General features: G+C 36.3%; 1 protein-coding gene across 1 annotated transcript in view; it reads right to left on the reverse strand.

Annotated features, from left to right (window-relative positions):
* Positions 1–16,003, reverse strand: part of LRP1B (LDL receptor related protein 1B) — a gene marked incomplete at both ends in the record, with an annotated part of 755,097 nt that overhangs the window by 140,660 nt on the left and 598,434 nt on the right. The window contains 3 exons of the mRNA XM_082312062.1: positions 250–378; positions 6,713–6,838; positions 7,312–7,504. Coding sequence (XP_082168188.1) covers positions 250–378; positions 6,713–6,838; positions 7,312–7,504 — 448 coding nt within the window. The remainder of the gene's footprint in view (positions 1–249; positions 379–6,712; positions 6,839–7,311; positions 7,505–16,003) is intronic.

Here is a 16,003-nt window from a genome sequence, read left to right on the forward strand (position 1 = left end):
GAGAATATTTGAGATGCTTTTTTAAAATATAAGTCACCTAATACATGAAGTTTATGAAGAAAATATATTCATGTATAAGTAATTCTACCCATACAATGTCAGGAGTTTTTTAATGCGCGAGTTGGCATTTTCTTCTTGTGCATCTTGGCAAGCAGTTGGTATGAGTAAGTAGAAAAGTTACAGAGGAGCCAATATAAGCATTTAAAACCAAAATAAGAATGTGAAGGTGAAACATCTGGAAATACTTACCACAGTAGAAAAGTTTCTCATCAGACTTGTCCTTACAATGAGCAATGCCATCACAAGTCAGCTGATAATCAATGCATTCACCATTTCCGCATTCAAACTCAGAATAAATGTTGCAAGTAGAATTTTTAGCTAAAAATAAAACATATCGACACATAGTTTTTAATAGCTTTTACACTTAGTGAAAATGAGAAAAATTTTGGCTGCATTTAAAATATCGCCTATGCTGTTTCTGAAAACCTAAGTACAAAAAAACCCCACCATGGCATCAGAACTTAAAAGCTTCTACAGAGTGGTGGTCTGCAAGACTGCTATACTTCTCTGTAAGTTTGTTGATATTATGCAGGATTGAGGACAGATATATAAATAGGAAACAATTTTCAGAAATTTTATGTTGGAGTGAATTCCAAATCAAGGTAAGAGAGAGTCTGTAAAAGAAAAATACACAGCCAAATATCCATGAAGGAACATGTAGTGAAGCAATTTAAAGGCAGCGATTCTGATAAAATGATGACATTGTAACTACAGCGCTCAGCTATGCTCTACTCACACATGCCTCTCCACAACCCCCACCTTGCGTGCAACCGTTTCTTAATAGATGTTTAAAAAAACCTCTTCAACACAGCACATCCAAGAGCAAGAAGCAAACACTTGCCGTTACCTAGCAGTTCATTTGAACTCTCAACTCTGTTTTGTGGCACTGTGCAGCCGCTCAGTGTGTACACAGGTACCAGCATCAACGTATTACATCTGATGTTGAAGATACAGCGTAACATCCAATGAAGAAAACCTGCTGTTTGTACTTTAGCTATATCTTTTTACTCACAAAAAATCATTGGTAGACATGTAAATTTTTTGTGTTCTCGTCTTCTCAGAGTGAATGTTTTATCTATTACTTTAGAAGAGAACAAGATGTACACTTAAAATTTTGACTCCTGCTTTCTCTTGCGTATAGATTTTCTATTAGTTCAATGAGAAACTAAAAAAGTATCACAAAATTTACACAGAACAATTCAGTCATGAACTTCGTGATAGTACATTTACTTCATGTGTATGATTCTAAACGAATTATCAGATTTGAGAGAAAGGAGAAGTATATAGGACAACTGAAGAGGAAGAATAGGGAAATGATACCTAATTATTATGCTTTTTTCCTTGTTTCCATTATAATTACTTCAGCATAAATTCAGGAAGAACTGATGTCTGCTATATGCAAAAGTCAAGCCAGTATACATTGAAAACATTTCTTGATTTGATTCAAAGATGAAGAAAAATATAAAAGAAGTGCTGTAAAATATAGATTCTGGACAAGGTGAGATCTGATCTTCTACATGATTTATACAGTCCTTTAAATGTTAATCAAGTTTATCACAGCATTTGTTTTTCTCTCCTTTTTCCCTCATTTTTTAGCATTGTAAGAACTTAGACCTTAGGATAAGTCATTCTCAATAACATTTGTAGTTCATCTAGTTCAGCATCTTAGAGTGCAATCTTTAGACAAAGATGGGAAAAAAAAAATCAAAATGTATGTATTGCATAATCTGCCCTCAGTTAAAGAGTCTAACTGAAAACCCTTGTAGAGATTGCTTCAAACCCCAGCTTTCAGAAACAAGGCAGTTGAACGCCTTGCAAAACAGTTTATTTTATTAGAAACAAGTAGTCTGCGTAGTCTTATTACCCATATAATCATCCAATCCCTCTTCGAATTTTACTGAAGCTTTGTGTCAAGAATCTTGACTGGCAGTAAGTTATATAGTCTAATTACACTTTGAAAGGGCAGTTAATTCCTTTTATCAGTTGGAATTGCTAGCTATAAAGTCTGTCTTGTTTCCATCCTTCCTGTGCTAGTCAACCCCAGCATTTAATGTCTGTCTGGTTTTTTTTTTTTTTAACTAATAACTCAGGTCAACATTTCCTGCAAACATCCTACAAAATAATTTAGAAGATGGAATCTTACATCATGGTCTAGATGAGGATTTAAACACTGTTTTAGCTAACAGAAATTTTAAGATTTGTAATGCTTTTGGAAAATATAAATGCCATATAATATTATAAAATAAATTATCAGACCTATGAATTTATCTGCTGAACCTCTTTCACTTCCACTGCTGATCACTGCCTCGACAAGGTAAAGAAACAGGTGAGAAAGTGCTTTAGTTAAGGTTCAACTTCAGTAACTCATCTGATATAGCCCTAGACAGACTCGGTGGATGCATGTAGATACTTTTATCATCTATGATAGATATTTGAAAATCATAACTAAGTAAGTAATATCTTACTACCATAATAGAAGTTATGTTTTTCATCTTGGTTGTGTTTTTTTCTCAGCCTCTTTGGGATGCCAGCAGCCATCTTCCTCTCCCACCTCCAGACAAACCAGGACTTTCATTGCATTCATGCAACAAGTTTAAATCATTACATGAAATAAAGTCCATTACATTTAATGAAGGTAAAATGAGGATCAGTGAGAGATTTGTCTCCTTACTGCTCCAGATGTTACAAATTCCAAATCTTTGTATTTTCTCTGATTCTAATTAATCTAGGAAACTGAAATATTTATGCTAGAAATACCTTAGCCAAGCATTGAAAAACTTTTAACCTGCTACATTTTGATTCTGTCTTCTTTATCAGCCACTGAGGTTTCTGCCCTGCTGTGAGAAAGTGAAAAAACACACTAGGCTCTTGCCAGCCTAGCAATGAAGGAAAAATTCCTTGCCAGATTCAGAGAAGGCGGCAGCAGTCAATTCCAAGTCCTTAGCAATTCCTGTACTTTACCATACTCTGTCTCCTGGGTAAAGGAATAGGAGAATGCTAGCTGAGCAAGTGACAGACCTGACCCACAAGACCAAGTGCAGACTGGTAGGCAATGGAACTTAAGGAAATTTTCCAGCTCCAAGAGGTCTCTTGAATGATCAAAATCAATAAAATCTGACAGTGTGGGAGAGTGAAATAAGGTGATTATATAAGCCTGGTGGTAATATTCGATATGCAGGAAGCAGAAACATTGGCTCTAGTGGAAAATATCTTTTTGTAAAGTAGTAAAGTCTTAATTAATATTTCTGAACCATTAACAATCAGATACCTGTCCATACAATCTCAGTTGATCACTGGATTCTGTTACTAGACTAAAGGTCTGCTACTCTGAAACAGTGTTACAGTTTAAATTGAAATCTTTATCACTGCAAATCATCTGTAAAATTCATTGTGTCTCAATTATGCAGCTAGACAAAGCGGCTTTTGACTAAGAGCTGTAATAACGTTACTACTGCATCTCGACTCTAGATCAGCTGTATATTCCCTGTTGTGAAGGATAAGAGTTTTAACCCTCATACTTCCATATATTTAATTACAGAACCAGGTCATCTTGTGAAATCTCAGTGACCTTACAATGCACTATGTAAAGACTTAGTTAACAACTTACAACAACATGCATGTGTGAGCCAAAGGTAAAGGTTGAAGGTGAACTATGAAGTGCGTGAAAGTGCAGATTAAAACAGTAGTAATTCACGTATTTGTTTGGGACATGTTGGTAGCTACTGTATGATTATACTGATTATACGCATAATTAATGTATGCATCTGCTTTCATTTAATAGCAGTATTTTAGAAAATTAAGCAAGAGGCAAAGCTATGAATCCAAAATAAACATGGCAAAAGAAATCTTAGGATTAAAATCTTAGATACAATAACCAAGCAATTAGCTTGGTGTGGTATAAAACTAATTACAGGCTCCTCAGAAAGCTATGCAGCTGAACTGCCAAGCCTAAAAATCTGATCCTAAAGGACTGGGGTCCAGCCTTAAGGATGCCTTAACCGAATTTAAAATCACACCAATACTTAAAGGTGTAATTCTACTCTTTCCCTCATCAGAGCCTTCTGTTCTCACTAGTTCTCTTTAACTGGCTTTAGTGATCTTGTAGTGTCAAGTTGAATAAGCTCTGCTCACTGATCCCACCAAAACTAGGTCTAAAATAAAAAAATCCTGATTCCCAGTCAAGCAAGTTAGTTAAGTCATCATTCAGTTACACAACTGTTATTGCTGATGAAAGGCATATGGTGGGAGGGAGAATAAGACTGTCCTTAGCAGAAGCACACTTCTTGTTCTTCTTCAACTGATCATTAAACAACAGTATTCTTCCCTGTTATGAAAATAGTGATATGAGAATACTATTGACTCAGATGTACCAGGAAAGCCCAATATCATTCTAGCATGAAAAATATCAGTAGTATGACCAAAATAAGCTCTATTAGCAAAGGAGTAGTTTGCAAAATAACCAGTAGAGGTATGTCAATGAAGGTCTACATCTCTTCATATCCCACATCAACACAGCTCTGCATATACAGAGCAGCATTTTAAAAGTGACTCTGTATCAGTAGAAGAGAAGCCACTTGTTAGACTGTTCAGGAGCAACAGACTGCTACAGTAGAGTCTGAAGCAGGTAACCCATAAAAGCACCTGGCAGGATGGTAAATCTTGCTAAATCATATACAAAACAAATATATTTTTTCTTCAATATTATAGTGACGCTCTACTGTTACGATCAAAGAATTTGATTTAGAGAAAGCAGGTGGGTCAAAGCTAGGAAACTGAAGCAGCAGAACAGGCATGCTTGGCAGATAGATATGGAAGCGGAGAATCTAAAGAGCTGGGATTTCTGCCCCACAGAGGTAAAGGTCCAATAAACCATCGGAATTTGTAAGGGGACTCTAACTGTGACAGAAGAGCAATGCAATACAGCGATACAATACAGTGACATTAACAAAGACATAAGGAACCGCACGGTTCCCCTCCAGCTTTCCCTCCATTCCAAATCCAGCCAGCTACACTTGTTGAGGGGAGAAGCACAAAGTCAATGTTCCACGTTATGAATGTGGGTCATCCCTCGGGAAACAGCCCAAAGCTTTCCAGTTAATTCACTCCTGCTAAGGCATAGCATTAGCAAAGTGACAGAGATGTTTTCCAAATTATTAGAAAAGCTGGAAGAGTACAGAGTGTGTATATATATATCTCTCACATCCTTCCAAATTAGCAGCACATACTTCCATGTTCATAAACATCAATTCTGCACAGGGACAGTGTGATATAAAGAAGCTGCAATAGATGACCATATGCTCTGACGCACTTCTGAACTCGAAGAAATAGTTTTCTCGTATTTTCTTTATCATGTGCTCCAGAAGTGGGCCCGTATGAACTTCAGGATGTTCAACAAGGCCAAGTGCAGGGTCCTGCACCTGGGTTGGGGCAACCCCCAGTATCAATACAGACCGGGGGACAAAGGCATTGAGAGCAGCCCTGGGGAGAAGGACTTAGGGGTACTGGTGGATGAAAAGCTGGACGTGAGCCAACAATGTGCGCTCGCAGCCCAGAAGGCCAACCGTACCCTGGGCTGCATCAAAAGAAGGGTGGCCAGCAGGGCGAGGGAGGGGATTCTGCCCTGGTGAGACCCCCCCTGGAGCCCTGCCTCCAGCTCTGGGGTCCTCAGCACAGGAAGGACATGGACCTGTTGGAGCGGGTCCAGAGGAGGGCACAAAAATGATCCGAGGGCTGGAGCACCTCTGCTATGAGGAAAGGCTGAGAGAGCTGGGGTTGTTCAGCCTGGAGAAGAGAAGGCTTCAGCAAGAACTTATTGCAGCCTTTCAGTACTTAAAGGGGGCCTATAAGATGGGGACAAACATTTTATCAGGGCCTGTTGTGATAGGACAAGGGGTGATGGTTTTAAACTAAAAGAGGGTAGATTCAGACTAGATACAAGGAAGAAATTTTTTTACAATGAGGGTGGTGAAACACTGGCACAGGTTGCCCAGAGAGGTGGTAGATGCCCCATCCCTGGAAACATCCAAGGCCAGGCTGGAGGGGGCTCTGAGCAACCTGATCGAGTTGAAGATGTCCCTGCCCATTGCAGGGGGGTTGGACTAGATGGCTGTTAAAGGTGCCTTTCAACCCAAACTATTCTATGATTCTGTGTGCTGAGACATACTGGTTCAGAGGAAGCACGAGAAGATATGAGAAGAGAACTTAGAACAGTGTAATACAGAATATTCTCCAACAAAACCAGTCTCCAAGTAGTCTGCCAACTTAAAGTGATACATCCCCGAATTATTAAAAAACCAATTCTACATGATTAAATACAACAGCTGACTAATAAGCTACAATTATTTTATATGTCTAAGGACATGAAATGAAAATATTTGTACTCAACAGAAACAAATTGCAAATAGGAAATGTTCAGTAGAACACAACCACCCAAACAGAAATTTAAGGAGAATATAAGTATTAATGCTTTTTAACCCCCCAAAAGCCTTATAAGACATAAAATAGTTAAAAGCCTGGTATGTGCTGAATTGCCAGATGAATTTTTACAGTATATAGAAGCAATAAAATTAATGGCTTGGGACAACTGTCTTTGCTTATGATAGCCAACAGCATCACAGCATAGAAAAGCATTGTGTCAGCTAGTATTACTTACTCACACATCTGTTATCATCTATCAGTATTCTATCCCCTCGACACGAACAGTTCACTCGTCCATCAGGAGTCAGAAGGCATAAATCATGACAACCTCCATTCATTTGTGCACAAGGAGATAACTCACCTGAAAAACAAATGATAAAGATGGACTCTATTTTATTAAATTTGCTTCAATGGTCAATGTCTTTGAGAGCGCAAAGATCACCATATCTCAGATTCACGGGCAATTGATTCAAGTTTTATCAGTCAGATGAAAATGTCAGCATGCCTCAGATGCTAGCATACTAAAGATAAACAAATGGAGTTACCCTGAATACAATAATTTAAAAAATCCACAACATTCAAAACTGCTGATATTTGACAAGAAATGATTTAACTGCTATCAAATGAGCACAATGTCCATAGCAGAAAATGGTCATTCAATAATATTTATTTACTTGGGAAAGAGGTTATATCCCATCTTTTGTTAACAGTTCCTACAACAAAAATAATTTATGAAACACCAAGAAGTGTTTTAACTTGGTTAAAACTAAGTAAAATTCTTGAAATGACTGATACTGGAATTAGCAAAATAGTGTCTCTTGCTTTGTAACTTACAACTGTTAGTGTCATTGGCAACAGCAATAATGCCCATTGGCTGATGTGGGATATCAGAGCGAAGAACTTTTGTATCTCCTCCTGTGTATTTACTGGAACGCAGAATAGCTCTCCTCACTCCATCTGACCAGAAGATATAATCATCATATACAGCCAGGCTGAGAAAGGTACCTGGTCCAGATTTGACAATTACCTAGAATAGATAAGTACAGAAGGGAAGCATGAGAAGGAATGTTGCCTCAGAATAAGCAGTTTTAAAAGTGCAAACTGTGACTCACATCACTTTATAGTTTTAGACAAAACACTTAATTCTTCTATACTTACAGCACCTGGAAAAATGAGATAACAGCACTTAAAATGTGTTAAAAGGATGCTGCAAGGGTTAACTTATTATTTCTTGATACAACCGAACTTCAGAAAACCAGGAATTTGTTCCTTAAGTAAAAAATCAGTTTATCTAAATGTGCTTGTAAAAATACCTACTCAGCACATTACCTGCTTAATAGCCCGAACAGAACAGAGAAAAAGAGGTACTGTAGCATGGCTGAAAGTGTAAAAATTCTGAGTCTTTATGAATCAAAGCCAGAAACATGTTTCAGAAGTGAAGAGCATTCACCACTGTAATCACATTAGAAACCTGAACCCAAGACAATAAATGTTTTGTGTTTTCCAATCAAAAAAAATCTCTTCAGTCACAATATTAATTATCAATTTAAAACCTAAACAGAAAATATGAATTGCAGTTCACTATATGGTAGGGTTAGAATGACAACTGCAGAGATACAACGAATTTAATCCCAGTCTAAATCACAGTTCCTGTAAAGTATTTTCATGTATTTTCTTTCTGTGTATCAGAATTAAAAATTTAACATGTACAGTTTCTGTTCTGAAGAATACAACAGATTTTTAATCAGTTCTCTAGTTGAAAATTTAATTTTGGCTGAAAAGCAGAATTATTGGAAGGGGTTCATTATTTCTCCATTAGAATTTTTGAGAGATTATGGAAATACATAATATTCGGAATGTATTTATTGCATTATATTCTTCCATGTTTCTCTGGGAAAATTAGTAACTTAGGCATTTGTATAAAGTGGGAACAGTTCTTCCGATCCAGGCTGTAAAAAAACACCTGTATCTATGTATCTAGCTGCTGCTTATCACAGGAAAACTAGGATAAAACCAGAAGAAGAATGCCTTTCTTTTAACAACCCAACAGAAATCCCTCTTTTTTTATAATCATCAATGCTCAACCTATATGTTTACTTAGGTCACCACAGTTTTCTATCGGCTTTCTGTCCTTTATCCCCTTTCCCAAAGGACCTTTTGATAACTATGTGAGTTCATGGAAATCAACCTGAAATATAGAGGATAATTATCTGCACAGCACATCTAATACACAGCACATCTAATGAATCTGAGCTATTCGTGCTGACTGCACACATGCACACCGGCTGCACTGTACATGCAGAGCCTACTGGTGCACTTTAGCCTACTTGCAAGTGGTTGCTGTGTACCATTTTGGGTTTTTTTTGTTTTGTTTGGTGGTTTGTTTTTTTTTTGTTGTTTTTTTTTTTTTTAATGATGGAACAAGAAAGAAGTACTAATGGTCAATCCCATATGTAATTAAAAAAAAGTCTTTCTCATCACATAAGGAATTCACCTAATACATAGGAGGTCCAAATACAATTTTGTGGAATGAAAAAAAACATTTTTCCCACTACAGCTATGCCTTGGAGATTAAGAAGGTGCTGTAACTCCGCAGTATTCAGTACCAAGTAATGCTTCATTGGCAGTTTGTTCACACCTCTGCTGGTTCCCTGCCCAGGGCCAGGCAGTGAGCAGCCTCCAAAACAGTGGCTTGCAAAATGCCTTTGGGAATGTCCTCAGACTGACTCAGTGCCAAATTACTCCCAAGAACTGTCTGGAAAGAGCATTAGCTCACACAAGCAAAGTTGAGACATGTGAACATTTCAACAATTTGTTAACATAAATAATTGTATTCCAGTGCACAGGAGCATTCCTGGCCATGTTTAAATTCACTTATACAGATACAGTGTCAAAATTACTTATTAATCAGATAATTATAACAAATTCTGCACCACTATGCACATTATATATTTCTGCATATTTGTAAGAAGATTTGACCAGCAAATCTTTTTTTCCAGCAAAGACTTTTTCCAGTGATAAATGTCCCAGGAGGACAACTTTTCTCTAACCAACCTTTTTTCAAAATTAAAAGTATTAAAAGATAGATGGGAATGTGTTAATGGCAAAAAGACCTCTTCTGCAATTGTGCACATTTACTGTAAGACCCTTTTCATAATACACTCTTAAAAGTCTATGCTATTCATATTCAGACACATTTCAGGAAAAAAAAAAAAAATCAATCATGTATGTTTCTGAAAGATCTGTACGAAATCTGGCCATGTGGATTTTGCAACTCCATATTTGTTCTCCATGGTAATGTGAAACTGTCACAATTTGAAGGATATTATTGTCACAACCAATGCCAAGGAAGGCGCTATTCTGTTCAGTGTCCTGTGTTCTGTAGCACTGTCATAATTTTTCTCAAATTGTAACAAAGGATGTAAATTCATTACAGAACTGATCATTGTTGTTCAACCTTGGGAGATTTGAGATTCAAATAAAGGGTCACAAAAGCTAGCATTCGGGAACATTTGTTCACTAATGCTCATAGCATTTCATTCACCAGGGTCTCCTCTATTGTGCCACAGCACTATCCAAGGACACTGGTTTTATTTTAGCATCCAAAAGAAAGAGTTCCTATTTCTGCCAGCTTTTGGCCAACTTTTCAGTCCTTTTAACATTCTAGTTTATAGAATAATGCTGAAAAGTATTGACTTTTTTTTTTTTTTTTTAAATATTGATAGCACTCCTCGATGATCAGAAGAAACGGAAAATGAGTCACCTTTAAAAGTTTGTTCATCCTTTGGTTACCTGCCAAATCATGTTTAAGTCCTGAGGATTCAAATTTGCTGTGTATCAAACCCATTGTAAGTCATCTATGTTTCTAAATCTTGTATTCTGTACAGCTTGCGCGTTCGTTTTCCCAGCAGTGTCTGCAGCTCTGGACAGAGATACCTGCAGATTCAGCGGCAGGATCATATAAGGAAAATTCAGGTTCTTACACTGTAACCCTATTGAAATCCTCCTTGGGTGGCCTCATCTGGCTGGCCCAGGAGGGGTAGAAAGCACAAAAGGGTCTGCCCATTACTTCCCGCTTCCTTTTTTCTTGCTGATTGCTTGTCTCTAACAAAAATAATGATGGAAGCCAATACAAGCACTTTGCAGATTTATTCCTCCGAGTTATGAATAGTAACCTCATAAGCCTTGGATCAAGACATAAGATGACTGTTGCAGTCTTTCCGGGAATGCACGTACCAAAATACGTAACATAGATAAGAAAGCCAATGCAGAATCAGTGATTACCATTCAACCATAAGAAAAATATGTTTTCAAACTGTAAAAACTCCAAGATAATCAACTTATAGAAAGTTTCATCTAAACTGGTGGCTGGGTGGCACCAAATGACCTAAAGCAGTGCTCTCACTTACGAGAATACAGGCAAAAACCTCTTTACATATTCCATCCGGAAGTATAATATCAACACAAGCATAATGCCCAGTTAATCCGCAATCATAAAACTGCAGTATATGCTGCCTGTTGTTCAATTAAGGTTGCATAAACTGTGCTGGAATCGGAGAGCCATTGCATACGCTGAGTCAGAAGAAAAAAAGGACACAGTTCCATAAGAAACTGAGCATCTGTGTTACACAGAGTACCATAACTTTTTAACATGTGCAGACAACATACAGGTGATGAGAGCTAGAAGGTACGACCTCAACCATCAAATTTAGTCAAGCATGATACAGATCACAATGGCACAGAAATTTAATTCACAAAGGCCACATTCATGCTCTCCCGCAAACTACTGCAGTACTGTATAAATGCTTAAGACCTTTTCTACAAAGGACGGAAACTGCCAAAACGCACCCTGTGCCACAGAAAAAAAGTAAGAATAATTATGGTCATCAGCAATGTTTTCAGTCACAGAAGAGGGAAATGTGGTACTGAATGAACGTGCACACATTGAAAAAAGCAATGCACTGCCATTCTGCATCACAAAGATCTGAACTGAACAGATTTATTTTTTTTTTTTACAGTAACAAGGTTTTAAACAGGGTTTTTAACAGCATGAAATAAAATCAATCATATAAAGACCCTGTCTTGACATATTTTATCATAAGTCTAAATTGATACCAAAAATTGCAACAACATATGTACAATTTTAAAACATTAAGGAAACCTGAACACGACATCCTTACCATCCCTTCCGCCTGAACCAGAGAAGTCAGACACATCCAATAGTATGTCACGTGTTTTAACATGATACCAACGTTCAGTTACAGCACGAGCTTTGAGCTCTGAATAACTGATGAAAAGTTTTCTCTGCTTCCTGTAAAGAGAGAAGGAGACTGGGGACTGGGGGAGGAATGTCACAACTAGCAGGGCAATTTAATTTTAACTATGGTCCTTCCTTTTTTAAGTTCTGATTTTTAAGTTCTCTAGAAAACTTTTGTTTTAACATATAGCTCATCTAAATTTGAGGTATGTGTAGCAGTTTCTGTAGAGAAACATGATTGAAAAAGGGGAGGAGCCAGTCAGGTAGACATGTCAGGTAGACAATTTGTGCCAGAATACTGTAATTTGAATGATTTATATAAAACTCTTATTGGATTGTCAGTAAGAATTAGATTCATAACAATTCGTACCATGACAACGCTTAACTTTTATAGAAAGACAGGGTTTTTTTAAAGATGAGTGCATAAAATTAATACATCAATTTAAAATATGAGTTGCTTTTAAGTATTTTAACTCTAATGAATGGCTTATTGATAATACTTCTTTTTCAAAATGCTTAATAAATGGGCAGTGTCATCTAATTAAGCTTTTAAAAGTTTTTTAATGGCTCTTTACTCTTCTAAAGATACCCAAATCTACTTCTATAACAGAATGACAAATCTAGTATGGAAAACTCCATTTAAAAAGGTTAAAATCAATGACAATTTAAAGTCAATTGCACAATAAAATCATTGCATAAGTATAAAGCAATATCAGTAATCTAAAAATAAATATTTTAGATGAATATGAGAAAACTCAGTCTGACAGAACTGACTTACACAGAACACCACATTCATCAAAATTAGATAATGTATTTTATTCTTTCAAATGGAAGACACGAAATAGTATTCCATATTTATTATTTGGTTATGAATACTGTTTTTGAAAGAGTATAGACAAGGAATCTACGAAAAAAAATTATATGAGACTGTGATACAGGGAAACAAGCTGCACAGCCAGGGGAAAAAAAATAAAATAATCTAAGTCATAACTTTTATGTGTTTGATTTAGCCAGCTAAAAATGATACACTTAGATCAGACTCCTTGTTTTACTTGTTATTGATGAGGTCACTTTAATAAAAAGCAAAAATCCTATCTCTTGCTGGATAAACAAATTTATCAGCCTTGACCTGGAGTATCCAAATTCCGCCCTTCCAACACTGTGATGTTATTAAGACAAAAATCGTACGTTAACCAGAAAAATCCAAAAACAATTGCAGGGGGGTGAGGTAGAAGGGGAGGTTAAAGACAGAAGAAGAAAGAAATTTGGTACTGAAGATAACACTTGTGAGTTTACCAATTCCTCATTCCTAAAGCCACAAAAGAAATTAGAAGAATTTCTAGTCTAGGTGTATGTTGGGTTTTGTGGAAGAACAGTGACAATCGCTGCTATACCCTACTAAAAATAATCATGTTTTTTGTTGATTGGTCTGAATAAAGACTGTATTTTCATCATTGTCATATCTTTAATGCATGGATTATCTTTTCATTTATTGCATCTTCCAAAAATACCTTCATCATAACTCGAATTGCAATCACATAGCAAAGGATACAATGGACATACTAGAATTTTAGATTGGATATTAGGAAAAATTTCTTCACCGAAAGGGTTGCCAAGCACTGGCACAGGCTGCCCAGGGAAGTGGTTGAGTCCCTACTCATCCACTGGAGGTATTTAAAAGATGTGTAAATGTGGTGCTCAGGGACATGGTTTAGTGGTGGGCTTCACAGTGCCAGGTTAACGGTTGGACTTGATGATCTTAAGGGTCTTTTCCAACCTAAACGATTCTATGATTCTATGAATACCTCATTCACAGTAAGATCCTGTTTCCATAGAATTGTCCAAGTGCAATGTAACAAAACCAGAAGTGCTTCCTCTTCAAGATTTGTTTCTCCACGCTAGAAATGAATGTTTAAGACACTGAAAACTAAACCGCAGTGCTAAATTTGCAGTGCTTCAGCTGCTATTTAGATTTGCAGTTCAGCTGAATGATATATAAAGCAACTGTTTATAACAGGCCTGTACTTTTCAGTGCCATTCAAATGGGAAGTATACATCTCTGTAAATTACGACTGTATTAACCAGGTTCTTTGCAACTACATGTGTATTAATTACACAATACTTATTTTCAACATCATAAATGGAAATGACAAATTTCATCTAATGTTACATTTACTTCAATCTCCCAGAATTTTGTGGGATCCTGAGGTACTATAAATAACCTTATTCTCCATAGCCTTAGAGTTTATTTTTATCTTTTCATTAATACCTTCTTTCAGTTAATTTCTAACAGGCTACTAACACTGGACATCAAGATATTTCAGCAAACAGTCACAAACTAACAGCGTTGGCTCTGTGTCAACCAGCTACCTGGCTCACATGGATTAGAGGATTTTATTGCCATTGGTTAGAGAATCACTTTCATTAGGTTCGATCTTAACATTACTTTACAGAACTACTCAAAGAAAGCAATTCATCATTGTCAATGGAGTGACCTCCCTAGAAAAACAACTAATTAAGCAGAGGGGTATTTCACTCTTCGTATTGGTTCTGGACTTCTTTACACAAATGTTAAAGGGAAACGCGGACATTTGGAAAGTTGAGAAACAAAAATTCTTTTTGATCAGCTTTGCAAGAGAAAAGGATCAAGAACAGAACATTCCCACTACAACTAATATATTTATACTGCTGAACAGAGAAAATTAAAAAATCCACCACCAATTCACTTCTGGTACCATTAATTTCCAAGATTACCCACACCAGTCTAGCTGCTTTTCAAACACAGAAAGAATGAATTGATTAAAAAGCCCAGAACTTAACAATAAACTATCATCATATGGGTAATATAGGAGAGGCAAAACATGATGAACTTAAATGTCTAGGTGGTAAACTGTGCATGTTGTGCTAACAATATCAATTTTTACTAGCATTTCTTGTTTCTCTACTATTATTGCTTCTAGTGCTGTTTAACAAAATCACAAGGAAGCAGTAGAAACTGATGAAATAATTTCTCCATGGAGAGTAGGCTCAATTTTATTTTATTTCTAGACAACCATCCATGCTTATTAAAATATCTGCCTTCTAGTCGACATTATTTTCCTACGGGTTAGTTTTCACATCTGATTATTTACTAGTATATAGGGAATACAGCAATATGATTCTTCAACTCAGAATCACATTTAGGACCTGCATCTTTTTGTAACTGCTCATGTTCAGATCTTAGTGAGAATCTTTTCTAAGACTTTTTAGCACATTCTGATTTTAATGGGGTTAGACATTCTACATTTCTAATTGTTAATATTTTGCATGATTTACCTCTGATCTGGCTACCTTGGCCGACCTCATTTCTATTCAGCCACTTCTCAAGGTAACGTTGATAATCAATTAATACCTTCCAAGAACTGACCAAAATTACTCTGCTGTCCTCAATCTTACTTTTACTACAAATAAATATAATGACATGTCCGAAAAGTAATTTTAGCTGTCAGTCATAAAGTGAAGTTTTTTGTAAATGCACAGCCAAAACCTTAACTTCTATTTCCGCATTTAGTAGTTTGAAAAACAGATCTGATAAAATATTACCGAAGATAACAGAAGTTGAACACCAACTTCAGAACTTGTTTAATTGCTTAAATACAGAATTCTAACAGAATAAAAACATATATTCTAGAAATTGAAAGTTATAATTACCAGAAGGTTGCAATTACATGAAGGTTATAATCACTGGAGACACCTCTAAAACCATATTGGTTTTAACAATTACACCTGTAGGCCCACAAAGCCATAACTGAGACCAAACCATTCCAACCCTGATGTTAGAAAATAACCAGACTTCTGTTTACAAGAAATTAACTATATTTCTAGATTCTTGATACATAAAATGTTACAGAATACTCAAGACTGAAGAAGAAAAGGAAAAAAATCAAAATAGCTCATGATTTATTGGAAAAAATAAATAAAGTGTCCAAAACATAAAATCAGCTTTATTTGCTCTTGGCTCAGTCTCTGTGTTCATGAACAAAATGTTATAATTAAAGCACTAAGCAGCTAAAACCAGCTGTGGCCACAATATTAAATGCAATTAAGGGCAGGAGCAAAAACAGAAGAAAAAGGAGAAGGGATTGTGAAAAAAACAATTGCCATTTTTTTTATAAGCAGGAAGATCTGACAGAGCAGAACAAGCAATGTTTAAAAAGCCCCTGCATATCTTCTAAGTAATAAAAAGGAACAAAAGCAACAACATCCTTCCAAACTTGAAAGAGTACTCCA

Source organism: Platalea leucorodia, assembly GCF_965183815.1.
Source record: "Platalea leucorodia genome assembly, chromosome: 5".
NCBI lineage: Eukaryota > Metazoa > Chordata > Aves > Pelecaniformes > Threskiornithidae > Platalea > Platalea leucorodia.